This window comes from Conger conger, chromosome 9 (assembly GCF_963514075.1).
Source record: "Conger conger chromosome 9, fConCon1.1, whole genome shotgun sequence".
Taxonomy (NCBI): domain Eukaryota; kingdom Metazoa; phylum Chordata; class Actinopteri; order Anguilliformes; family Congridae; genus Conger; species Conger conger.
Window position 1 is genome coordinate 28,180,639 of NC_083768.1, and position 26,761 is coordinate 28,207,399.

Genomic DNA, 26,761 nt, shown 5'->3' on the forward strand with positions numbered 1-26,761 from the left:
AATAGCAGTGATGGCAGTGTGACCATGTGAAAGCAGTAACATTTACATTTGAATGAATGACGTCCCCACTTTGAAAGTGGTGTACCAATGACCAGTTGAAAATATCATCATCTTTTTATGTACTTTTACATTACATTATTGGCATTTGGCAGACGCTCTTATCCAGAGCGACGTACAACAAATGTACTTCTTACAGTTATTTATTAACTGTTTATAAGATATAACTCAGTAGTCACCAACACCGTCATCCTCACCGTGAAAATCATTAAGTGTTAGATCCAAGATAGGATTCCGTATCGGCTCGCTACATGTTGCAGCCAATGCAATATATTATGATCAACATGTAATTTCATATCTTTGGTATATTGGCACTGAGTGACCAGCTATTTCTTACTTCTACTTCTGTCACTGAAATGAGGCACTTATCAATGCTACAATCACAAGGCCTGCGACTGGTCTGAAGTTCCAGTGGTTTATCCTGGTTTGCATCTGGCTAATTGAAAAGATCAAAGATCAATAGTGTTTTCAGCATGTCAGCATTTCCTTATGGGCTAATTTCAGAAATGGACCCTGTGCCGCATGAAAAATATTGTATTTACCTTGCAGTTCCAGCTATGTGCGTGTCAGCTATGCTAATTATATATTGGATAGCTGAAAAGGGTACCAGTAGATTTCCACTTTTGTGTTTATTCAGCTTGTCATTTATTCATTTGATCTATATCCATAAGGATCCAAATCTCAGGGATAACATACCAGAACAGGTTCATATTTTCTCCCAATTTTCACTGTTATCCATGTTTGTCAGTTTTAAATTAATGCTAATTACTCCAATGAGCAAATGCTTTTTTTTTCTTTTTTTGCAAATAATGAAAGGCCAAAATATCTTTTTATACATTTGTATCACGATTTCCGTTTTTTGTATTCTGCTAAAAATGCTGTGGTTTATTTTCTAAAAGGGCCTCATTTTCAATATCAAAACCACTGCAGACAATTCTTGGTTTGTTCTTCTGGTGTGTTTGAATAGTTCTGCAGTAATGAGTCACGGCTTTTCCTCCTTTGAAAAGAGGGGTCTCATGAAAAAGGCATGCTTCGAAATAAATTATTTTATGGCTGTCAGCAGGACACCTTTACGATGGAGGAATTTGAATGTTTTCACTCTTTTCTTCTGTAGGAAAAATAACCCATAATGGTTGTTTGCAGGAGCTTACTGAACACTAAACTTGTAGCACTCTTTGTAACATGAAATTATCTCTCGGATGAAAGAGGTTTTTAAATTACATTTCCATATTTCGTCTGTCAGACAGGAGGATCAAGCAATAAGCATGTCAAATTAAATTTCTTAAAAAATCTACAAAGAATAACATAATTATTAGACAATCTGCGAAAGCCATTCATTTAAATAAGGCTGTGGTACTCCCAAGGGTGTAGGTTTTTGCAACTGGGGGGAGGGGGCATTTCAATGCAAGGCCATTTTGTTTCTATTGATAACCACCATGTGAGCTTTGGGTACCTAATTGACGCAAGAACGAGTTTGAAGAATTGGGATAATACATGGCAGGCTCGTTGGTAATGCTATTTCTGGGCCATGGCAGCCATCTTGCAGTAGTGGCACTGGTGGAAGTACTGAGTTGAATAGGACAGAATGTAACCAACTGACTATGTTTCCCTTCTAGTTCTTATATAGTTTTGCGATTACAGCATTCGAAAAAGGATGACAATAAATACCTAACCTGCTTGAACATTATCATATGTCCAACAAAAACCGACAAAACCTACAACAAACCTGTTGGGAGCAGATGCGGAACACATGCAACGAGCGTACAACATATGAGTTATGGGATTTAGCATTGCCGTTTTAATTAACCTTTAAAATAAGTTTGCTAACTTTGTTAATAAAGTATGGCAGCTGTTCCCACTAGAATATCACAGTGAATTTAGCTCACGCATTTGCCTATGGATTTGGGGATCAGCATTCTAAGGTTTAATTAATTCTCGAGGAATATATTGGTTGGATCAGAGTGAGAAAGAAATACACAATGCAAGATACAAGAACAGTCTGGAAGAGAAAAGCATAGATGCACTGTAATGGCATAAATTAATGGGTGCTTATCTTTTTCACAGTTAAGTGCCCGCCTGGCACTAGCATGAGGCTTTCAGTATCATTAGTGCACCTTCATAGCTCTTCACACTATGAGTGGACTGGACTACCTCTCATACTGTAGTTGGTGCACTATCAGTCAACAAAAGAATGTACAGTACTGTTTTGCGTGCAGTACTGCATGGGTTTTGTAACAGACATGATTTTTAAATGTATTTCATGGTAATTAAATTGAATTGGTGTATGTTCATATCTCTTAGTGAGTCAGACTGCTGCATTAAAAGGAATCTAGGCATATCACAGGAAAGTCCAATATTCACAGCTTGAATGAAGAGATGCGTGGCAATCTCAATTCAGGCCGATTTAAACATTGGAGTGCTTTGCTTATCTTAATTTGAGTCAACCAGCTGAAATGATGTGCACTAAATGATGTTTGCATAAATTACTGTACAAAATATGCTTTGCGAAATCATCTGGTTTCTAAAATGTCTTGAGTGTAAAATGTTGTTTTGAGCTATCATTGCACATCTGCATAAACTCGGAATTATTCCTGCAAATACACGTTATAAATCAGCTAGAATGTTGTTGCAAATGTTTAACCAGGCATGAAATCCTGAAAATGTAATAATAATACTAATACTACTACTACTACTACTACTACTACTACTACTACTACTAATAATAATAATAATAATAATAATAATAATAACAATAATATGATTAATAATAATAATAATAATAATAATAATAAGTGAAAGTAGGAGTGGTGCAAGAAGAAGAAGTAGAAGCAGAAGAAAAAGAAGATGAAGAAGAAGAAGATGAAGAAGTAGAAGAAGAAGAAGAAGAAGAAGATTAACTTTGGATTCATGGTCTGTTTCTTGAGATGCTATATTTTTGCCAGGTGGTGATGTAAAATCACAGCAGGTTTGTATTTTGGCAGTGGAACAGCATTCATCACACAACCCATGTGGATTCACCAGATGCAGCTGGCCATGGGATGGAATTCCAAATTAATTTGCCCAAGCTCTCAACTATTTCCTACTACATTGTGTTAATGTCAATTCTTACCACAGTCCCATTCTCTACAGGACTCATTCCTAGTCCTGGAAGGCTGCAATGTCTGCAGTGAATTACCATAATGACATATTGTGTTTATATGTCAGTAAATAGCATATAAAAGGAAGTACAGGAGGGCTGCAATCCTCAAGACTGAGGGTCAAATCACCCAACCCTTGCAAGTGGTCCCCCCACCCCACTGTACACAAAAAACAGGACAGATAAAGCTGACGTGGACTTCACTGCTAGCATGGGGCGGGTGGGGTCAGCAGAGACACGTAGGGTGAAGAATGGTGTTTGTGAGCTGCAAATGTGTCCAATCGTCTGGTTCCTGCCGCTGAGCTGACAAGGCCTGTGTTCGCTCTCCCCAGAAGAGACGTCGTATGAGGCCGGCGTGAGGGTACAGATTCACTCCCAGGCCGAGCCGGCTTTCATTCAGGAGCTGGGTTTCGGGGTCGCCCCCGGCTTCCAGACATTTGTTTCCACACAAGAGCAGCGGGTAGCGTATGTCTCGTCACCGAGAGTCTGCTGCATGTCGCACCCCAAACCTGCGCTCTCTCTCTCTCTCTCTCTCTCGCTCACTCTCTCTCTCTTTCTTTATCTCTCTCTCCTCTCTCCTCTCTCCTCTCTCTCCTTTCTCTCTCTCCCAACGCCAGAATGCTACCACGACGCCTGTGGCTGCAGCCACACCATCAGATCCCATTCACATCCCACGGCGCTCATTCTCCATTTCCTCCATCGGCCTTCCCCTCCGCGGGAGAACTAACCCATCAAGTCGCCACAATGTTTCTGTAACGTCACAGCAACGTTGTGCTAGGTCTTTGTCTTCACTGAAGGAGTTGGCTTCTCTCTCTGAATACAAGCATGCAACTAAATGGTGTCTTGCTATGCTGTTTGGATTATATTTGTTTACTTCCTGGTTGTACGGTGATGTTTTGTTAGTGTAACTGCCACTTTGTCATGCTTGCTGAGAAGGAGCGTCTATGGTATTTTTTCAAAAGTTTTTAGTAACTTTTTTTCTTTACAAGGACGAAGGTAAAATCTGAAATACAGGTATAAGACAGTAACTTACAGTGGCTTCCTTAAAACTGGGAAATAGCACACAGAAAATAAACTTTATGGGCCTGTGTGTCTGGGAGTCCATAAAATTATATTCAGAAGACATTTTTCTTTGTTTGTAATTCTACAGTCTATCCACGACTACCAATACATTTAATTAAACATTTACATTGATTGTAAAATGTAATTCAATATCTGGTGGTTCTGTGAGTCCTTGGTGAAATGCATTTAATCTTAAAAGAGACCTGCAGTTATAGACAAGCCTGTCCTAAAAAAGTAAATATAATTAAATAACTCAAAGTCTCTAGAGTGTAAAACAATATACAATGCGGCCTGTAATTTGGACAATGACATTTCATGATTTTTTGTTATTTTGGTTCTGTACTTTTAAACAATGAATGTCAGATTAAAGTGGAGACTGCAATTAGATTTATGAGTATGTGTCCAATTTATCCAGCTTGCTGGAGTACAGAGCCAAAACAACTGCAGCTGTCCAAATACTTAGACTGCACTGTATTCTCTCATGGTCCAGCTTTAAACTGATCATATATTTCCTGATAGAAGGCAACACATTTTGTTTGATGGACACAAGATGGACATAACAATGTGCTGAAGCATTTTTTAATCCAGTCTTTTCCGATGTGGTCATCATGGCATGGTTCTATATATCAGGGTGTTGTTTGACAATTTTCACTTTAGTATTACATTACGTAATTATTTCCTTTCAGCCTAGGCTAAGACAGTGTTGGGGAATGCTATGCTGTGTTTCAGACCAGGGCTGACAGTAAAAGAATTAAGATGGCACCCAGTAATGTATCCAGTGCTTGATAAGATAAGAAGGCTAGCAGTTTTGGCTCTTGTCTCTCCCTAAACCCTCCTCTGGTTCAACCTTGAAAAGACCATCAGCCGTCTGCTCATATGGCTAATTGTTGATTTCTTTTTATTTTTCTCTAATTTTGAGCAACATAAACAGTAAAAAAAAAAAAAGTCAATTGCATTTTGTCAGCCAGGAATCTGACATGAAATGACATTCATAATTTAAACAAATCAGTATTACTTGCCGTACATATATATTTTCCCCCTTAGGCAAATGGTGCAGCACATTTGTTATCTACAGTTTATACAGCTTGGCAGCATATCTGCCCTGACCAAATTATTATTTTTCTCACTTTTGTTGTGTTCTGTGCCTCCCTTCCTACAAAAAAATGTAATTTTATTGCCGTTAAAGGGCATTTGTCTTGCATATACAGAACAGCTGAGGACACAGAATACAATTTTCACATAAAACCAGCAGATGGTCCTAACTTTTATACCATTATCAAACAACATATTATAGTATACATATGCAAAAACCATAACAATTAGTCATGGCATGGGGCAGGGCAAATGCAATTCATTCACAATTTTTTATTTGTTAATTAGCCTTATCTCCATAATGCTCTGGCTTGTGCTCTGTGGATATGAAAATGTTTGGCCTGAAAAGTGTTGCCCTGGCCATCTACAACTTTACAAACTGCACTATTTTAGTAAAACCATCAAAATGCCAGATTTTCCTGCCAAGTTTTCTTGAACTTGTTTGTGTGTGTAGATCAATCTTTATTTTTCAGATCAAGATAACTTGGCAGAAAAAAAAGCTGGCATTCTGATGATACACTTCTCCTGATACACTACGCCCACTGCATGTGTAATTTGTAATTTGGACTACAAGTTGCTATGTCTAAGAAAAGTTGATTTATTTTATCTGGATAAAGGACTGGATGCACTACTGTATTGTATTGATGGGTCCCACAGCCTGGTACTGAATTGAGACACACAGGACTACATTTAACTCAAGCTTTTCTAAATGATCTTGCCAGTCATCACCTTCCAGTTAAAAGATAACAGGTAAAATGGGGATGGCATAATATAGACTGTACATATGTATACATGTAATTGAAGCTGCTGTGTGCATGCATTTGTGTATGTACAGTATGTGGTAAAGGATATGAAGAATGTTTATGGCCATATATCAAACTGAACAAAGGTTACTAGGCCAATGAAAACTGTGATGAGTGGTATGACATGAGTGGAGTAATATAACAATCTGTCTTGGTGCTTTTAAAGCTTGATTCAAGAGCTTTTGTACTGTATACAGGGCTTATTGCAATTGCAATGGAAAGGTTCCCCAGCATAATACAGTGGTCTTTTTATTTAATTTGTTTACATACCCTGTGAAGAGAAAATATTTGAAAAATGTTGCCAGCATATGAAACACTGAACTAGAGTGGTAATGAGACGTATTGGGGAATATCATTAGGCTCCAACGGCATACAACCTTGGCAGAACAGAATATATGTTTAAATGCATCTTGATCTTCTATTCTTAAATCCATAAACTCTATGTAATAGAAATATAAAAATATACTATGTAGTACCTGATATACTATGCTGACGACTGAAGTCAGCAAACGGCTTAAATCTTGTGTGTACATCCTGTGGTGTATTGGGAATGCTTCTTCGTATCCATCCCAACCGCATCCCAAGCAAATGTTTACAAGCTAGCAAAAAATCTTGACATACACTCACAGACTAATGTATATATGTACCTCCCACACGGGATGTAAAAAAATAAAGAAATCACAATAATTTGCATATGGATATTTGAGATTCGTGCAGATTGCTGGAGTGATGTCATTTCAAAACATTTTCTTTTCATTTGACAGTGTCTATTGTGACAACAGTATTGTTTTCTACAGTGTTATTAAATGATATTGGTTTAGTCTTGTGTTCCGGGCGCTGATTACAATGTAATTCAATGGCTCAAATTAGTGTATTTTATGAGAAAAGAATAACTCATGTTTACTCATCAGCGAAATAACTAAACGACTAAAATGTACTACTTTGGCATGATGCAGTCATGTTTAGAATAGGTTAACTTGTAGTCCTCTACTGTCTCTTTTTTCTTGTAATTTGGCTGTGTTCGAACTGGTGTCTTCCGCTAAAAATAAATAATTAATGAGCTGCTTGTTTGATTTCCATACAGTCTTCACACCTGATTGACGCACTAGGAATTGAAGCTTCGTTTGGACAGAAATTTTAATTGGCTGGATCACCCAGACTCTGTTGGCAGTGGCCATTGAAACTGTTGCTTAAATGCTTGTGCAGACACCAGAAATCTTTGCATTACAGGAATAATTAATAAGCATTAATGGAAATGAAATAAACTTCATTTCAGAGGTATACAGTTTTTGACCTGACTGAAAATGTTACCAGAATGTAACTGAAAGTAGTCACAGACTCTCTTTATATCTTTTTAGAAATGATTTGTTTTTTTAAATATTTTTTTTTAAAGAATGCCACTTTGAGGGCCCAGTACACTAATCCAGCACTGGACCATTAACAGGCAAATTCAGTAAAGGAGAAATTTGCATGAAGATTCATAATTAATAAAAAAGCTGCAATCTATTGGTCCTACATGAAATGTTATAATACATCAACACCTATTACATTTAGATAACTGTATTACAATGAATAAAGAAAATACTGCTCAGGTTTAACCTAAAAGCTGTGCATCAGCAGTAACCTGCAGTTGTTATTTTATTTTCAAGTCAATTATGGGCTACGGTACAGTATATTGTCATTAATCTTATGGTGATTTGTGTAATCCAATTTATTGTGAGCGATATTCCCCAAGATTCAATCAAACACTGTTTTTAATGGCATGTGCAATTGAATCAATGGACATACTTTTTTTAGTCAAACAAATTATAACAGTAATAACAACAGAAAAAACTTGAAAAGCTGAGCAGGCTGACCAATCAACTGGAACCATGGGTATCACTCCATGACAAATAATTTTTGTTGGCATGATCATCTTAGTTCTTGTGGCTGAACTGAGATTTAAATTGAGAGCTTATTGATATAATGTGCCACTGTAATGAGAGTATTTGATTGAATTGCATATAGAACCCTGAAACACCCTAAGTGTGAGTGATTTAATTATTCAGATTCACAGTGGGATAGCCATCTTGAAACAGATTATGAAATGCTACAGTGTTAAGAAACCATGGGTAGTTCCAAAACATCATTGTTCATAGGAAAAATCACGGTAAAGTTGGCAGTAAAATATTATTTTCTATGCTAGCTTGCTGTCATATTTACCTATTTTTCTCCCATTGTTACTCAAATTGTTATGGACAATCTGTAATTTTTAATTTAATTTAATTTTCCTTTTTGATTAGTTTGATACCTCATTTTATTTGAATGCATAAAAAAAAAAAATTGGAAAAATAAAGAGACCCCGGTGTGTATGAATAAGAAGCAAGTTATTTTCAGTCTTTTTTAATTGTATCATCTTGTATATGAAAAGACAATTGGTGGATTTTGATGATTTTAAAATTGAATCAAGTTTATCCGATTTCCATTATTCTGTCGTCAGTTGAGTCTTCTACTCTAACCCATCTGTACCACTATACCTTTCTGTGAGAATGCTGACATGCTTTGAATACATGGTAATTTCTACCAGTGTAGAAATCTGTAACTGCTCCAATATTATTTTAACTATATAGCCAAAACTGGCCTGTACACAATATCATAGTTATGGCTACCATAACCAAATTGTATACAAACTTTCAAAGCAAAATCATTTTGTCTGACTTCTCTCCTCAGTTCTCTTCCTGCCACTTCTGTATTGAACTGAAAGTAATTTCCTGAACAGTAGACTAACCACAGTTCATTCTAGTACAACCAAATATTGAGTTTGAAATAATGTATTCCTACACTGGCTCTTGTACAAAGCAATTTGTGGAAGTTCTATGAAAAAAAATATCCAGACTCCTTTTCTGGTGTCTTGTCTAAGTTATGTGTTATGTGCTTCTTCTAGATGTCTCCATTACCCATGATTCTCTGCTTCTTCCTCAGGAATTGTCTGGCATCTGTGACTTCCTGCATGGTGTCTGCTTGTTGCTTTCCGTGAGCTGTGATGAAAAATATCACCTGTTTAATTTTAATTATCATTTACTGAGTCTTACTTTGCTATGCACTCCTCTGAATCAGCAACAGTTGCATGGTTCTGTGTGGATGTATAATTATCTCAGCTAAATATATTCCTTGTGCCATAGTTATTATTTTTATTATTATTAAAATTATTATTATTATTATTATTTATTTTATTTTTTTAAATTATTATTATAATAAAGGTATTAAGTGTGGCATACTTTATATTAGTTCATTCTTTGTATTCAAATAATATTAAATGTTAAAATGTTATTTCATTTTTGATAACTGTCATTATTTATAAAGCCTACTTATATAGCTTCCAAAAGCTATTGTGGATTTTCATTGTAAACCATGCCAAAGGAATGCGTTCTCTTTGCTAGACACCACTAGGTCTATAAACTTGGCTTCCTGCAGAACTGAACTGAAGACACTCTTACCAAGTCACTTTATCCTGTAGTGGTGCTACATGAAATGTTGTGATCTGTCTCAGCTTCAGTACCTTCCTCCACCGTGGGGGGACTGCAAGTCCACCGCTATCAAATCGGACTTCTTCTCCACATACAGCATCACGGCCTGCCGTATTGACTGTGAGACGCGCTACCTGGTGGAGAACTGCAACTGTAAGATGGTGCACATGCCAGGTACTGTACTGCATGTGGGTCTTCTGATGAATAAATTGTGATTAATAAAATTGTATATAAAGGGTAGAATATTTATAAATAGATTATAAACATTTATAAACAATCATTTCTAATAAAAAAAAATTCACCAGAATAGGGGTATATAAGGAATATACAAACACGGACTTTTACCAAGTAATCATTGTGGACGCTTGTCTACTCTTACCGCGTGATTATCATGAATTGTTTCCTGAAGCATGTAGTAGCAGCAAGGATGTCTTGAATTATCTCTTCAACATTCGCTCAATGCACAAGTGTTTCTCGAAACATATCGCTGCTCAAGTAATACGTGAATTTTGTATTTTTTCCACGGCTAGTCTTCAAATTCCAAGTATTGCATCTGCCATGTTAAATCCCTTTCAGCCTTTGTACTGATGGAAGACAAATCAATTACTTAAACATACCTAAAACTATGTTCTCTATCCTAGTAAAAATGTGCTCTTATGTACTTTGGGAAAGTGATCTTATGTTCTCCTGCTTCTGCACATTTAATTTCTGTTGATTAAAATGGCTCTTCAAACTGCCTCAGGAAATCGGGTAGCCTATTGTCTAATTTCAATTATGTTGAAGAAAGTGCAATTTGTTGGCACAAACTCTCTTAATGTCATTTTGATTCTGTATTGTAACCACAACTGAAAATTGTGAAGGCAATCTTCAAGTAACTCTTAGAGTAGAGTAGAGTTACTCTTGAATAATTCTCCTCACCTCATATTTTGGGAGACGCATGTGAAATTTTAAAGAGCTGTCTTGCAATTGTGCAGTTGTGCATTTTCAAGACACGTCAGGAAACTCACCCCTGAATAGTGGGAAAACTTGAACTTAATAGTAGAGGAAAGGGGGAAAAGAAGAAAGAAGTCTTACAGTATTTCAACTTACAGTGGAAGTACTTAATGTTAATACGGAGGTGACTTTGTTTTATTTGCTTTTACCTAATTGAAAGACAACAGATCTGCATTATGTATTCTCTCCCATGGTAATATCCATGTGCCTATACAGATGTTGTGATTCTGTAGTGCTGCCTTAGCATTGCTAATGGAGCTGCTTTCAGTATGCGGCTAATCCCATGTGAAAAATTATATGAACTTCCCACACAGTCCCTCTGATGTTTAACACTGAAGTGGGTTGGGAATATGTCCAGTCTGGTTATTTATTTTCTGCTTGAGTCTTAACGTTCTTGTGCTGATATGTTTTTTGTCCCAGAAGATCTGTTTTCTCATGGAACAAATGTGGCGACTGTTTGTCCTCTCATTTTGTACTTCACAGGAACCTCCACAGTCTGCACTCCTGAGCAGTATAAGGACTGTGCTGACCCAGCTTTAGGTAATACTACATCTTCCCAGGACCTGATGTAAACTTAATCAGACTGCCAGTTTAGTACACTTGCCAAATTAGTGCAGCAGACTACTTGATTAAGGTGCTAAGATCATCCTCCCTCTAATTAGTCCTTATTTACATTTTATGGAAAGTGAACAATGACAGCAGATGTGTTGCACCTTCATGGTTCCTTGGTGGACGTAATTAATAGTGTTCGGTTGCTGCCTCTTAGCATTAGAACAAATAAACACCCAACATGTTGTGTTTGTGAATGCAATTTTGGCTAATTAGTGACATTTGTTACACAGCTGCTCGTCAGTATGCAGTCTCTGTTAGCATACAAACTCATCAAACTTTGCTGAAAGTTTCAGATGCTTCACTTTACATGCTTTCAGGCATGGTTTGTCACTTTTTACAGCAAGCCAGAAAGTCAAAATCGTTGTGTGGTAACAGTTGCTAAAGTGGCATTGCTGTATAAGTACAATCCATAGGTCATTGATTTTCAGTGACACAAAAAATATTGCTAACTGAATGTGTCTGTTACTTTGAGTCATACATTCTGGAAGAATTTCCAAGGCAATAAACTACTTGAGGAAGTGTTTTCAAAAAATCTTCAGTGGTTCAGGCCATCTAAAGCACCTTAGTCCACAGTGACATATTTTTTGCAAGTCTCCTCAAAAGATTCAGCTTTGCCTCTCAGGATTAGTCTGTAATAACTGTGTATTCCCAGGTATAATTTGTGATATATTTATTCAGCTCTTTGCTTCCTGGCTGTCCTGATTAAAATAGTTCCCGACAGATTCCAGTGATAATTCCTCATTCTCCTCAGCACAGTTTGAATATCCTGGGACCCACACTGTGATTTTCTTTCTCAAACTAAGGCTGATCTAAGAATACAAAATGGATGCTCTGTCTCAGGCACAATAAGAAAACAATATTGTCATATCCTTTTACTGGCAGTATAACATCAGTTCCTTTTCTCATAAATATGATTCATAATAATACTTTGACAACTGGAAATGTAGATATTTTGTTACAATATGAACATGGAATGGAACATGCTTCTTTTTTAGAAGATTTATTTAGTAAAATAACACTTTATAAATAATACTGTGAAATTATTGAGAATGCTAAGCATTATTTAACGCAATGTCTAAATGAACAGATGCCTTTACGTGTTTAAAGCCTTGTTTAAATTAAAATTTCTGTAGATTTCCTCGTCGAGAAGGACAATGATTACTGTGTATGTGAGACCCCATGCAACATGACTCGCTACGGCAAGGAGCTCTCCATGGTGAAAATCCCCAGCAAAGCATCTGCTAAGTATCTGGCCAAGAAATTCAACAAGACAGAGCAATATATTGGGTGAGTAACAATGCCCAAGGCCTCAGCACCAAACAATGTTGCAATGCACTAGCCAGTGAAAGGGATTTCTGTGCTATACACAACACTGCCTAAAACCACCCACTCAGTCTAATGAAGAGACCAGATGGTCATCCTTTCAGTTTTTTCTGTCTTCCATACATCTTTATTCCAGACAGGGCTATTAGGATAGTGTTAAGACTGTGACATACCTTCACATTGGTGCCAGGCCAGAACTGAGCAGCTACATTCCAATAACGTAAACTCACCGTGTTCAGAGCAGAACTCGGGGAAGCGGCTGCTTAATGTTAGTTAATGTCCGTGCAATGGCAGAATGTGGCTTATGATTATGGTTGCTTATTGACTATCCCAGTCTCTCGTTAGCAGCAGCTTCCCCAGGACAATGTCACAGTGGAGCACTATTTCCATGTCACTGTATGCTGAAATGGATTGCTTATGTGACTCGTAAGTTTTTATGAAAACGGAAGGAATTATACTTATAATTATATATACACACATAAAAACCAAAGCTGATCTGGAAGCTAAACATGACTGGTTTGCTTGTCGATTGGCACTAATAATTGGATATGTTGCAGTTTGTTTGAAATTCAATAGTATTGTCTTCCTGAAAATGTATAATGGGTCAGAAACCCAGCACACTTCAGAGCCTTTAGCATTAACTATACAGACTTGGCTATCTGCTGAGTATAATAATAAAATAGTGCTAATGCTGAATGATCTATAACTTACATTTATCTGCGTTACTGCGTAAATGCCTTGCTTATGTTTGGTATCTCATGCCATGAATCTATATACAGTGTATAATTTAATGTTTTATCAAATCAATCATATTAATGAACCTTTTGAATTATTACTAATAAATGTAATGTTATTACTAACATTAATACTGATAAAGTACCATTTTGGGCATACTGTTTTGGGCATGGTGAATGGCATGGCATATCCGGGTTAGGCAGCTGTGCAGTGTGCAGTTCTGCAGTGCAGAGACAGGGCCGTGTACACACAGTGTGCAGTTCTGCAGTGCAGAGACAGGACCGTGTACACACAGTGTGCAGTTCTGCAGTGCAGAGACAGGACCGTGTACACACAGTGTGCCAGCACAGGCTGTGGCCAGGGCTTATCACTCATCCACAGTCTGCCTGTGATGGGTTAGCCCGCAGTCCTCTAAGTCAGCAGCTTTGGTATCTGCGCTAGCAGATGAGTGAGAAGAAGCTTTGGGCTGCCTTGCACACACTCCAGGCCATTTGCCAATGTTGCAGTGAAGGTGCGAGCTGGGACTACAATAGCCAGTTGTCATTCTTGCATAATCAGAGTGAGAAATGGGGTAACTCTTTTTTAAAAGGGCTTTTTGTAATTTTCTGGAATTCTCTGGTACATTTCTAAATCCAAGACTGTTAAAGTAATGCTCTATGTAAAACTGCACATGTTACAATCGTGTCCATTCTGGCTTAACATCCTTTCACTGTTAAAGGAAACACACAACATTTTGGAAAACATACTTTTTTCCGACTTACCCAGACACAAAATGTTCATTTTCATTTTTGTGCGTTCACTGGCTCAATTTCCATGTTAGCAAAACGTGTTAACTTAGCATAAAGACTTGAAGCCTATAAGAGTCAGTACCCTACCCAAAGTGAAGAAATACAGCAACTCTGTCTTATTTACACAAGGTATCATGTGTATTTGAAATACACATGTATTTTTTCCCAGAGACATGGCCAAGTAGAAACCTCTATTGCTTATTGTGTCATGCTCTTGTATTACAGGGAGAACATTTTAGTGCTGGATATCTTCTTTGAGGCACTGAACTACGAGAAGATTGAGCAGAAGAAAGCGTATGAAGTAGCGGGCCTGCTGGGTGAGCGCTGCCTTTAGAGGCTGAGAGAGCCCCGAGGCAGGAGATTAACACTGCATCTGAGTCACCAGTCGTTTTTACGGGCAATGCTGCCTGCAGATGGTATGATCTTCATGGGATGTGTAGCATCTGAAGCAATGGACACCGCAATTGCGGAAAAGAAAATGCTAATGCATTTGTTATAATTAACAGTTGTTGTGTTTGACATTTTAACACCACAAGTGTCATCAGTCTTCACTGCTTGATGGTGGGTGTGATACAGTATAACTCAATAGGGGGCCTCCAAAGACAAATTTGCCAAGGACCTCCAATAGTTTAGAGCCAGCCCTGCATGTGGGTGATTTTAAGATCTGCCCAGGCTTTTAGGCAGCATGACTCCTTCATGCTCTCATCCTGGCTTATGTCTGTAATCCAAGTCTTCAGTCAAGGGCATATATTTTCCAAGCCATAAGTGAAAGAAGGGAATTCTGCTATTTTCTGCTGTGTACTCAGTGGCATGCAAAGACAAATATTAATCTCATGTGGAAATTGAAGACACAGTATAAAATCACTTCAAGAGTGAAATAGCCCTGGATTTTATAGTGAACGAAAGACATTGAGAAAGTTTGTTATTTACAGATCATTGTGCACTGTGGTATTTACAAGTCACTAAGCAGAACGAAAAGTATCAGAATACATTTTGTAACACACACACTCACACACACACCCACACACCCACACTGAGCAATAGGCTTTTACAAGCATATCCAAATATATGAAATCACAGAGGGTGAACAAATGTAATACCTATCTATTTATCAGTGTTTAGACAATACACATGCACACTTTATTTTTCCAAGTGCTTTTTTTTTTCAGTGGTGGCAACAAAAAATAAAATAAAATAGGCAAAAACTATTCTGACACAACACATAATGGCATTATTTCCAAAATATCTGCTGAAATAATATGTCCTATGTCACAGCTGTTATTTCGTTTGCTGTTATCCTCAGGTGATATTGGGGGACAGATGGGTTTGTTTATTGGTGCCAGCGTTTTGACAATATTGGAAATATTTGATTACTTATATGAGGTAAGCCCCCATTTTCATTGTTTTTCTTCCTTTAAAACTGAAAAGCATATGAAAGCATAAGTGTTTGGTCTAGAAACAGACTAACAAAAAGAAGCTTATCAGGGTTGCCGTTTTCAGGGCATTGTAATCAGCAGAAATAAGTTAGGAAACAACTTACGTGCAAGGTTTGCAGCAAATTGATGGGTACTTTAGTACTGAGAAACAATTATCCTCTTCCTTCAATTTAGTGCTTTCACCAAGGAATAGAAGCTATGTTGCAGACAATCACAATCAAAATGTGCTCTGTTTCAGGTAGATGTGGTTATCACTACTAATGTCAAGGCTTGGAAAATAGCAGGTGTTATTCAGTTTCAGTGCATTTTTTGTGCCAGTTGTCAGGCAAGCTGTATGAATCATAGATTTGAAAATATTTTTTTTGCATTAATGGAAACCAGATTTTATTGTGTTGCACTTTGAAAGGGAGTAAGGTAAGTCTGACCAAAAAAAGGAAACCCACTGCCTTGAACAAAGGAACTCAAAATGTTTTATTTTATAGTACTAAGATTAATTTAATTAACCCGATGCAAATCATGGTTAATTTTTAAGATAATGATACTTAATTGTTTATCCATCTAAAATTCCTTAGATTTATACAAAAATTACTTAAATTACATCACTTGACAACTCCAGTTTTAGTTTACTTAAAACTTCAACTTAAGCTTGAGCTTAAATGTACCTATATTATGTCTTCTAATTGATCTGAGAACAGAAATGAACTTACTCAAAAAAAACTGAAGCCCCACAGAAATTTTGTAAGTACTGTTCACCTAATATTATAATTAGAACAGTCATTATTGAAGTTAATTGATTTATTTGAGCAAATTGATTACATTGAGTAAATGGAATTTGACAGATGACTTGGAATTTATCCTAATTACTTTTTGATTCTACTATACTGAAATAATTGAAGGGATCTCGAATGTGTAGTTTTCTTAACCCATTTCTTGCAGTGGTTTAATCTGTTGTTGCAAATAAAAAAATGTATAATTCATTAAAAAAATTTGGATGCAAATCAAATCAAATCATCTTCCAGCAGTCACACTACTGATTTGTTATTACATGCTAGATGTCGCATATTATTGCAGCTTTTGCAGTGTTCCCCACTGAGGTTAATTGAAGACACTACTGAGACAAAGATTTAAAGTTTTTTAGTGCTAGAAATGTAGAATTTACTGTAAAATAAAGGGGAGTGGACAGATTATTTAATGGTCTGTTAAAATTCAGAAATCACATAACTTAATAATATTCTCTGTGGAAGGGGTTGCAGTCAGGGATTCAGTAAATACTTTTGAGTTGTGGTTTGGGAAAGCGTTACATATTTTATATACATATTGCAGACAAAACATTGAACATTTTGTACATTTGGGAATGCCCAATGTGGTTCTTCAGCACTCTTTGCTGCAAACTCCAGTCTCAGATCTATAGAGCAATCACAGGCCCTTTTGCCACTTCTTATCACATCGCAGGTTCACACAGACATGAGTTGCAGGAAGACTTTATGTGCAGCTCAACAGGTCGGCTTCCAGGCACCTGATCCCCCTGCAGGGTTCGCTAGCTCTCAGTGAGATGCTGCCATCCTGGCTGCCTGGGACACTCCCATCTTTGGGCCACACTAGCACTAATTGTGCATTGCTTTGCGGAGCTGCCAACCACAGTCGGAAATGGCATGGATTCAATACCAGACTGTGGGGCCCGCACTACATAAAAGTGAATTAACACAATGAGCCACCCAGCACCTTCATATTCAAATGCTTTAATACTTCATGGTAAATGGACTGCACTTATATAGCACTATATGCAGGGCAGCAGCCAGCTCGTCAGGAGAAATTGGGGGTTAGGTGTCTCGCTCAGGGACACCTAACCCCCACCCAGGGCGGGCGATTGAACCGGCAACCCTCCGACTGCCCGGCAACCCTCCGACTGCCAGACAACCGCTCTTACCTCCTGAGCTAATGCCACCAGGGACAGGCAGAGAAATTTGATCAAGGCAATCATGCCTCGCTAGTACACATCTGACCAAGTGTAATAGCGTTTTCTGTTAGGCACAACTGAATAATTATGGCAACATTAAATGCACATGCTGATGTAGCATTGATTGTAATGCTGATTAATTTGACATATTTTATGTCTTGATGTTCCTCCTTATTGTGTTTGGCTTTCCCTTCATTCTTTAAAATTTCTTCTTCAGGTGTTTAAAGACAAAATCATGGGATATTTCATCCGCAAGAAACGACCCAGGCGATGTCAGAGCGACAATCTGGTAACTACCTCCCCGTTCTTGACCCCGAAAGGCCTTGCTTTATAAGTGCATGGTTATTGGAGTGAGGTTGGTATGTGAGAAACTGGCTTCTTTTTCCGGAGCATATGCCAGGGGTGTTCAGTTGCTCAGTCTCCCACTTACCACGGAGACAAAAACTCCCAGATTGTGTCTGATTAGCATAAGTTATTTGCACAATATTCAATGCAGGTGTTTTGGCTGCTGTGACAACAGAGCTCTGATCTCAGAGGGTAGAAACACTCACTGGATGGCATTAAGTGTTCACATGGAAGAACTACTTTGCTTTTCGGGAAGGCATCTGGCTCATTTCCTGTGAGAGCACAATTAGCAAATACCACAACAGCTGTGCCAAAAAGCTTCTCCAAACTTATTCATGGACAAACTCGTATACTCCTTTGCAGACCCCTAGTGTATGATGTTCTGAAAAAAGACACATCTCGGTCTTTGCCTGAATGCACTGCATGGTTGGTCCAGTTGCAGAGATTCGCTCAGATGCTAATGTGGCAGAAGTTGGCACTCCGACTGAAGACTATGAGAGGGCTTGCTTCTTATCACAATGCTTGCTTCTATCCTTGACAGCTGCTTGATAATCTAAGTAATCACTGTATTAATATCTCATATAAGGCTACTGTTCTGTGGTAAGAGCCCACATCTAAGCATCTGAGCAATCAAAGCAACAATGTTGAATTGTAAATGTAACTTATTTTTTGTGGTTACTTGTGGTGGTTGACCTGAATATGATTTAAATTAGGGGCCAGAATTTGGAAAGAATCACAAAGGATAGAAAAGAAGATGTATTATCCTCTTGGAGTTGATAGAAGAATTATGCAGTGAAACTGCCATCGATTTAGAATATTTGTATAGCAGATGAATGCAATAACAATGTTCTACTAAAATCTGCTGCACCTAATCATACTAATTATATATTCATAATATATGATAACATGTGGTCCATTTGGAATAATGTAACAGTTATGTTTTTGCTTTCTTATTTATTTATTTATTTTTGTATTTGTACTTATTACATTATTTAGGGACAAAAATTTAACTCCTGTGAATTACATAATTGAACCATTTCAAACAGAGACCAAACCTTTTATAAGATCATTTGATAGCCCCACTTGGTTCATAATATATTTCCTTTTCATTTCATTATCAAAGTCCAGAGATACTGAAGAAAAAATAATCATTTTAATTTCTGCACACCATATGGTATTGCTCTGCGTGTAATATCAAAGTTAAGCTGACAGCAATAACCAGGGAAGGGTGAACTCTTCCACGCTGTAGTTTAACCATTTGTCGTTTTTATTTATTTTATTTCCCAGATTCAGTTATCAATTCATACCAGTGATGAAACATTTTTGGTGAATGATGAATTTGGTGAATGATGAATTTGTTTTTCTGGTATCTCCATTGGTAGTTTATTGTGGTTGTGTAGTTCACAAGCCAGTGTTTCCTAATGTCTTTTAAATGGTGCAATTATAAACTAACACGGTTTCTTTATTTCTGAATTTGCTTCATATTTTTCCATTTGAACAATTGTTTATTTTTACCAATTTGTCTGATCAAAGAAATGGAAAAGACTTCACAAGCCTTTTGTGCAAGCCATTATCTTTTCCCAACAGCAGTTTTGTGGAGTGTATTTAATAAAAGAAAACAGCCGTTAGCCCTGTTGTTGCATGGTATTGCAGGTTTTCATAAATTTGTATTGATGGCCTATATATATATATTCTTTTTTTTAATGAAATTAATCAAATCCTTGCATGTTACAATCATTGTGATTGTATTTTTAGTCTTTCTGTAGTGAAGCTATGGGATCATTATAGGCTATGAATCCATTATTTGCTCAGTTATTTGCTATAGCAGACATCAGTTGTTGTAAGATGCAGCCCAGTGTTTGTTTTTTGCTTTCTTATTTGTTGGAGTTTATAAATCATGAGCCCTGGCTCATTGTTACAGTACATTAAAAAAAATAGCTTAAAAAAACAGGACAAACCCAGAAATCATTTTGTCGCTAACAATCACATAATTGCATCAACAACTGCACTCCAGGACAGGAACAGTCTTACAAAATATGTATTTCATGTAATGATATGTAGTATTATGTGATTGAGAGAAATTCTGTCCAAATGAGACAACGTTATAAAGTGGGTTCGTACTGGACATATGTGTATTATTTATTTTTAAGATATATAACTATAAGCACTGATTTGTCTCGACATCCCCTGTGACACATCCAATGTTTTACTAAAAAGAGAAAAGCTTTTTTTTTCAGCTTTTTTTTGGTCCGCTGAATTTTTGTGTCACCTAAAGCCAAGTGGACCAATCGTAATAACATAAAAAGCATACCCACCACAGCCCCTGGTCAGTAAGTAATATCATGTATTGCAGGAATGCAGGGTGTTGTCGTTTTAGTATTTAGCGCAAATTCAAATTTGAAAAAACATATTCTTCAAAGGGTTAAAAGCTTACTGCTTGTGTTTTATCTGTACCATTTCCAAAGTAATGTATCAAATATTTAATGACACACTGTTAGATGTTGCTTGATCACAGCGAACAATGAAAGCTCATGGCGTTCTCAGTGTTGCTCAATATTAGGCTTTCATGAACTGTGGAAACAAGTCTTAGTCTGTATGGATGTGTTAAACTTTTCCTGTCCTGGAGTGCCTTATTCCATTGTACCCACAGACCACAACAATTTGTTTTTGAAGCACTTGCTATTTACTTAATCTCTGCATTGTTATTTTTATTTATTTATTTTAATTTCAGTCACCTTCTTCATCTTTCTTTTCATCATGTCTATTCCAGGAATTTCCAGAGAACCCAACCAGCCCTGGTGTCACGCCTAATCATGCCCCCAGGTAGCGATCCCCATTGATAATAGATCCTCCTTCCCACTCTCTCTCTCTGTTCAGACACACTGGGACCCATCTCATACCACTACTAATTAACTTAATCCTTTCAGTTTCAGCTGGTTTGGGGGGATTTCTTGTTTCTGTTTCAAACCAAATATGTGACTGACATGAATGAATTACCATGTAGATGGAATACCTTAACTTTTCCTTGGATTCCGTTAAAAATTATCCCTAACTTTGACTTTCAAAGGCATGCAAGTGTCAAATTCCTGTCATATTGGGCAACTCTGAAGATGCTGAAAATGGTGAATACTTTAGTGAATACTCATAGCCTACTCTTGTGTGGAAACATGGGCAGAGGTGAATATCATTCACTTCTAACTTTTTGGAGTAGACTGAATGTACAAACCAGTGAGATAATTTATTTGCAACATCAGTTTGCTATTGTGATACTTAGAAAATAGTAGCTACAACAGAAGCTGGGATGCATTTTTGCTGTACAAAGGTATGTTGGTATTTTGTTTTTATTGCTTACTTTTTCTGAGAAGCAGGGATAATTTTGAATATAAACAAAGGTAAAGAGCACAGATTCCATGTTGAAAGACGTAGCATTCAGAGTAAATGAGTTTGTCTCCTGCTTGTAATTGTGCTGCAGGGTTAGTTAAGGCTCGGCCCGTGTGACAAGTTTCATCACTCTGAAGGTTCCCAGAGCTCCAAAGCAAATGTTGCATCAGGCGAGAGTTAGTTTTCGAAACACCGTGAAGGTAGTTAACAATTTCAGTGGTGCTGTCCTTTCAAGTAATATAAACACGGCTTGATGAATTTAGACAAAGTTAAACAATTACTTGAAAGGACTGAAAGCAGCACTGTTCAACCCTATGACCTGAATGCGCAATTAACCTGGGATTTAACACTGTGGAATTGCAAAAGATTAAACGTTACAGCAGAGGAATGGAAAGGGGTAGGAAGAGATGTTTCCGGAATTAGGCTGAAAATGTAAGGATTCTAATATCACAAAAAGCTCTTGAATTCAGGGCAGCCTGTAGCCTAGTGGCTAAGGTACATGACTGAGAACTGAAAGGTTGGTGGTTCAAGCCCCGTTGTAGCCACAATAAGATCTGCACAGCCCTTGAGCAAGGCCCATAACCCCATGTTGCTCCAGGGGGATTTCCGCCTGCGTGGCCTAATCAACTGTAAGTTGCTTTGGATAAAAGCATCGGCTAACAAATTACTATTGAACATTCTGGCAACTTTGTATTGTGTTGCTTAGCATTGTATTGTAATATTATCAGCATAGTGAATGGGATGAGTGAATCATTCAATGAATCATTCAATGTGCATAATTTTGCCTTAAAATACCAGTCTTAAAAATCATTATTAATAATACCTAGTAAAGGTGTTTACTAGGTATTACCTTTTTTTAAATAGACACATATATTACATATTTCCTGGTATACACAGCAAGTATTTGTAGGGCAATTTCTCCAAACTACTTTTATAGATCTTCATAACCAAGAGACAGGATAATCTTCATTCTTTCACCACTTTGACTGGATGCTGGAGCACACACCTGTATTTTAGCTCCCTGAAACAGCAGTAGCAGTTTCTGATACTCAGATCAACAACCAATAGCAAATCAAACCCAGTCTGCATTGTATTTCCAGGCTGGTGAGAAGTGATTTCTACCAGTCTGGTTTATGGTTGAGGTGGGATTCAAGAATTTGACTCTAAAAGTTGTCTTTTTTCTTCAGGGAAGAACAACTAATAGTCAGTTTTCGGCTTACAGTTGTATGAAAACACTATTAATCATATTGCAAGCATGGTCATACCCCCATTACCATTATAAAGTAATTTTGGGCTAATTACACATTTAATATGTTAATACGGTTTACACAGTTTCCATTTTCCTTCGGGGGGGGCAACAGCAATTTTGCAAGAACAGCATTTAATTTCAATTCCAGTAAGACATGCAATCACATTTTCAATTTCATTTATCAGATACAGTTTATCCAATATATTTGAGCCCGTAAAACATGGTTTTAGCCTTTAGCCTTGTTTAATCCATTTTGAAACACTATACTGCAGAAGCACTTTAAGAACCAGAGGTCCAACAGAGAAAACTGCCAACAGACAACAGTGCCAATATGGAACAAATCCTCACACTTCATTTCATTTCTGGCAATTGATGTGCTTGGAAGAAAACTGCACCATCATCTGATGACAGCTGATTCTTAGTCGTACTTTAATACCTTGATGCTATGTTTCAATGCAGTAACTACGGCTGTGTATTGCCTTTTAAGATTGCCTGCGGAAATGCAATTTGCCCAACACAACCTGTATTTGCACATTCTGTATTCAGTGGAAGGTTTGGTTGGTCTTTTTGTATCTAATGACTAGGTAACTAGACAAAAAGACAACCAAAAGTACAATACTGTGTACCCTGCAAGAATGTTCATGGTGTTGATATATATAGAACTCATAGTTAACAATTATTGCACATAAGGCTGTCCTGACCAACTTTTGAAATATTCAATGTTGGCAGAGGAATTTAAGTATGCAAATTGATGCATGGCTTATACTGAGATTGTCCAAGTGGTAAGTTAAATATTGGCTCAGTTGGATATACTCTGGTGGTGTCATTAACTGTTTTAATAACTGCTGATGTCCTGGACAAGAAAAGGTATCCTTAAACTGTGACATTCAGTGTTCAGCTAAAGCAAGGTCACTCAGTAGTTTGCCCAGAAATATAATTATATAGATTAAATATTATTTCCTCCAGGACTGATACAGTAAATGATATGAACACAGAAAACTAGTAGCTTCAGAGATGGGCATCAAAGGTTTGACATGTTTTCCTCTGGCAGTGGTTCTTCCGTGCTGTTTGTACTGACAGGATCTATATCTGCTTTTATCATTTAAAAACGAGTGCCCTTCCACACTGCCAAAACTATCTTTGGGTTCAGATATTGTAAAAAGAAAAAAAAAAAACCACACAACTGCTTGTATCATAGTGCTATATGCAGAGTGCAGCGCATAGTGATGCACATTGTTCTTACAACTTCCTGTGTACTGAAGGACTTTACTCCATTACCTCAAAGGAGGTGATACAGCTACCTATGACTGATAGGCTTGTCTTCGCAGCTCAGTGTTTGATATTGCAGTGTACCTTATTAGTGCTTAGAAGCCCATCTCAGAACAAACACCTTGCTCTAAGAAGGGGTTTGTGGGTGGAAAGTAAATTTTTGTATTTTTCTCCCAAAAAAAATCCAGATGTGCCTTTTAAAGCGCAATGTTCTCCCTCAAAACACATTATAGACAAATAGAGCACCCTGTAGAAATTATATCAAATAGAGATGTGTTTTTAAGTGCTATGTCACCCAGCTTTAGGATTTCACCTCCAATTGTTCAGTTAAAAGCTATGACTGCTAGTTTATAGTGTTGAAAAATCAAGAGTAAATACATAGTCAAGTCAAGTCAAAGTATAAAAGCAGAGAGAGGGTCCATTAATTTAGCTAACATAAATGAGTGTTTGTTCAGTTGTCTGAAGTGAGGCATTGTTTTCGCCAGTTAATGGCAGAGGGTTTTTATCTTAATGTGTTTATTTTATTTGTCTCTCCTCTTTTTATTTAATGTAATATTATGTGTTCAGCTGTCAAGACTATAGGAACTGGTCAACATTAGGATGTTGTAGAAAGTTATATACTTGCAGAAGGTGTTCAATCAAACAGATGATAGAAAAAAATGAAACAATAACAGTAGTAAAATATTCCCTGTAGTCTACATGTCCATGTACCAAGAATTACCGGAAGTATCATAATTGTTGAAGAGGTTAACATTTTCTTAGTTAACGGTTAAATAAAATGTGGGACTTGCATTTGTATTACATATTCAGTAATATGATTACACAATGAAAAAGCTGCCCCTGCAGTATTAAAGTCCATTTTTAGGGGGCCATTGTCATGGAACCCGTGACCTATGACATCACTAGATGCATTCCTTTGTAATGTCATCACAGGTCTGCATACAATGAGCTTGTGCTGTAAAATGGATTTCAGTCTGCAGGTCGTGCTGGCCACTGCAAGTATACCAGCAGTCCATTCTGGCTGATATCGGCATCAATCCGCTGCACGAGCCACAGTCTGATCCTGATGTCCGCAGCCCTGCCACAGCCCAAAATCCACCCTGTGGTTACATCATGCTCAAGCACAAGACGCATTACTAAAAGAACAAACAATTTCTTTCTCTCCTCCCTTCCTACCTTCAAACCATTCACGTCCAACCCCCCCCTTCTTCTTCCTCGCCCTTCCTTCCAACACCCAATGAAATTCAAACCCGCAATTGTCCTGAATGTCACCCGTCCTGCTGACAAACTCATCTCTACCCCCGTCTCCTGGTTGTTACCGCTTTGTCTGTGCATCTCTTTCATTTCTTTTTACATTCACTTGGTCTTGACGTTTTCGGCTGCTTATCACTGTGCCCTTCCCGCATTGATTGTGACATTCCCAATTCATGACATGTAATGTAATTTTCCATTCATTTCTTTCCCTCCTTTCTACCCTCTCTCCTGTCTTTTTCGATTATCATCTCATTCCAACAACCCACCCCCCATCGCTTTTTCGCTGCATACTGTGTGCCGCCTTCATGCTGTCACTACCTTTCCTTCATTACCCCCTCCCCTAACACTTTGAACTTTTGACCCCATCCCCCCTCCCCCCCCCTTCCCGCTCTTCTTTTGCAGAGCACCTGTGACACACTCCGGAGTCACTCGGACAGTCTCGGATTCACGCCGAACATGTTACCTCGTCACCCGACTCTAGGCAACTTCGAGGAGTTTGCTTGTTGACGACATAAAGCCGGGGTGGGGGGTTTGGGTTGGGTGGCGGTGAGGGGTGGTCCGGGAGGACCCGGGGATCGACATCAAACTGTGACAATAATTATACATATTATGAAAAAAGAAATTGTGAGGAAATATTTAAATAGCGAAAAACCTATCAAAGCCTGAATAGAATTAGAAAAAAAATAATACCATTCAAATAACAAAAACTTCCAAAACAGAACTCAGGTTGAACTGAAATTTTCAGCCATCATTTATCCACCGTTTGTTTCTGTCGTTTATCCTGTGAAATCAGAAATCACGCTCATGCTCACTCTTGCAGAGTAATTCCACGTGCTATTGAAAAAGTACAACGCTCCTGGGACAACAAAACAGGCCACCACGGACGCCACAGCTGCTCTGTATCTGCCAGTTTTTTGTGTTTTATTCCCCTTGGAAGGGCACAAAGATATATACTCAACTGAGGATTCCTCACAAGGCACTGCTTTCCTTGCTGGATATGTAGTAGGAGAGGAAAAGAAGACGCAAAGACTCCTGAACATGGCTTCTACAGAAGGAACGGCACTCCAAGGAGAGTACTTGACCAGGCCTTTACTCCTCAGCTGTTATCACACTCTATTACTGAGCCTCAAGCCTTTGTGAATCCAGTCTTTGAGCTGGTGGTCTCAAGCTGACTGTTTGAAAGGTCAGACAGCCCTTTACCTGAAGCTTATGTCTATATGGGTAGGGCACTCAGAAACCATGCCAGTTTCGGAAAGGTTCCATTTCAGAAGTGTAACATATCCCAAATAGTTCATCTGCACTGAATTCAAGAGTTGGATTTACCAAAAACTTTGGTCAATGAAGCTGAGTGTGTTTGGTTTAGTAATGGTTCCCCAGTTTGTAAGGGGAGAGAGTAAGCTTTTCATTTGTGGGGAAGTGTGGGAAGGCTTCTGTCACTGGGTCTAGTTTAGCTCCTTAGAGACCTGACTGGAAATAGCTCCTTTTGTACACACCAATAGCATCCCTTTGCCCTCACAAAATCACCTTGCCATCATTGTTGGAGACATTGAATTTTAATTTACAGGTACATGACCTTGATGAAAGCTCAACTGGCCATTAGCTTGTCTTTCACTTGCTGTTCCTGATTGATGTGTTTGAGGGGATCAGCTACACAAACCGCTCTGCCAGACGATTTGGCTGTGGTCCTAGGTCTGAAAGGATGCCAGGCTTAGATGAAGTCATATTTAAAATAAGCAGCAGAAGGAAGTGTCCATGCAGTTCTC

The 26,761-nt window shown here is 37.9% G+C and overlaps 1 protein-coding gene across 1 annotated transcript in view; it reads left to right on the forward strand.

Moving 5' to 3' along the window:
- Positions 1-25,505, forward strand: part of asic1c (acid-sensing (proton-gated) ion channel 1c) — an 89,259-nt gene extending 63,754 nt beyond the window's left edge. Inside the window, exons 5-11 of the mRNA XM_061255957.1 lie at positions 9,680-9,830; positions 11,133-11,189; positions 12,395-12,548; positions 14,333-14,424; positions 15,411-15,490; positions 17,718-17,789; positions 25,401-25,505. Of these exons, the coding sequence (XP_061111941.1) occupies positions 9,680-9,830; positions 11,133-11,189; positions 12,395-12,548; positions 14,333-14,424; positions 15,411-15,490; positions 17,718-17,789; positions 25,401-25,505 (711 nt within the window). The remainder of the gene's footprint in view (positions 1-9,679; positions 9,831-11,132; positions 11,190-12,394; positions 12,549-14,332; positions 14,425-15,410; positions 15,491-17,717; positions 17,790-25,400) is intronic.
- Positions 25,506-26,761: the final 1,256 nt, after the last annotated feature.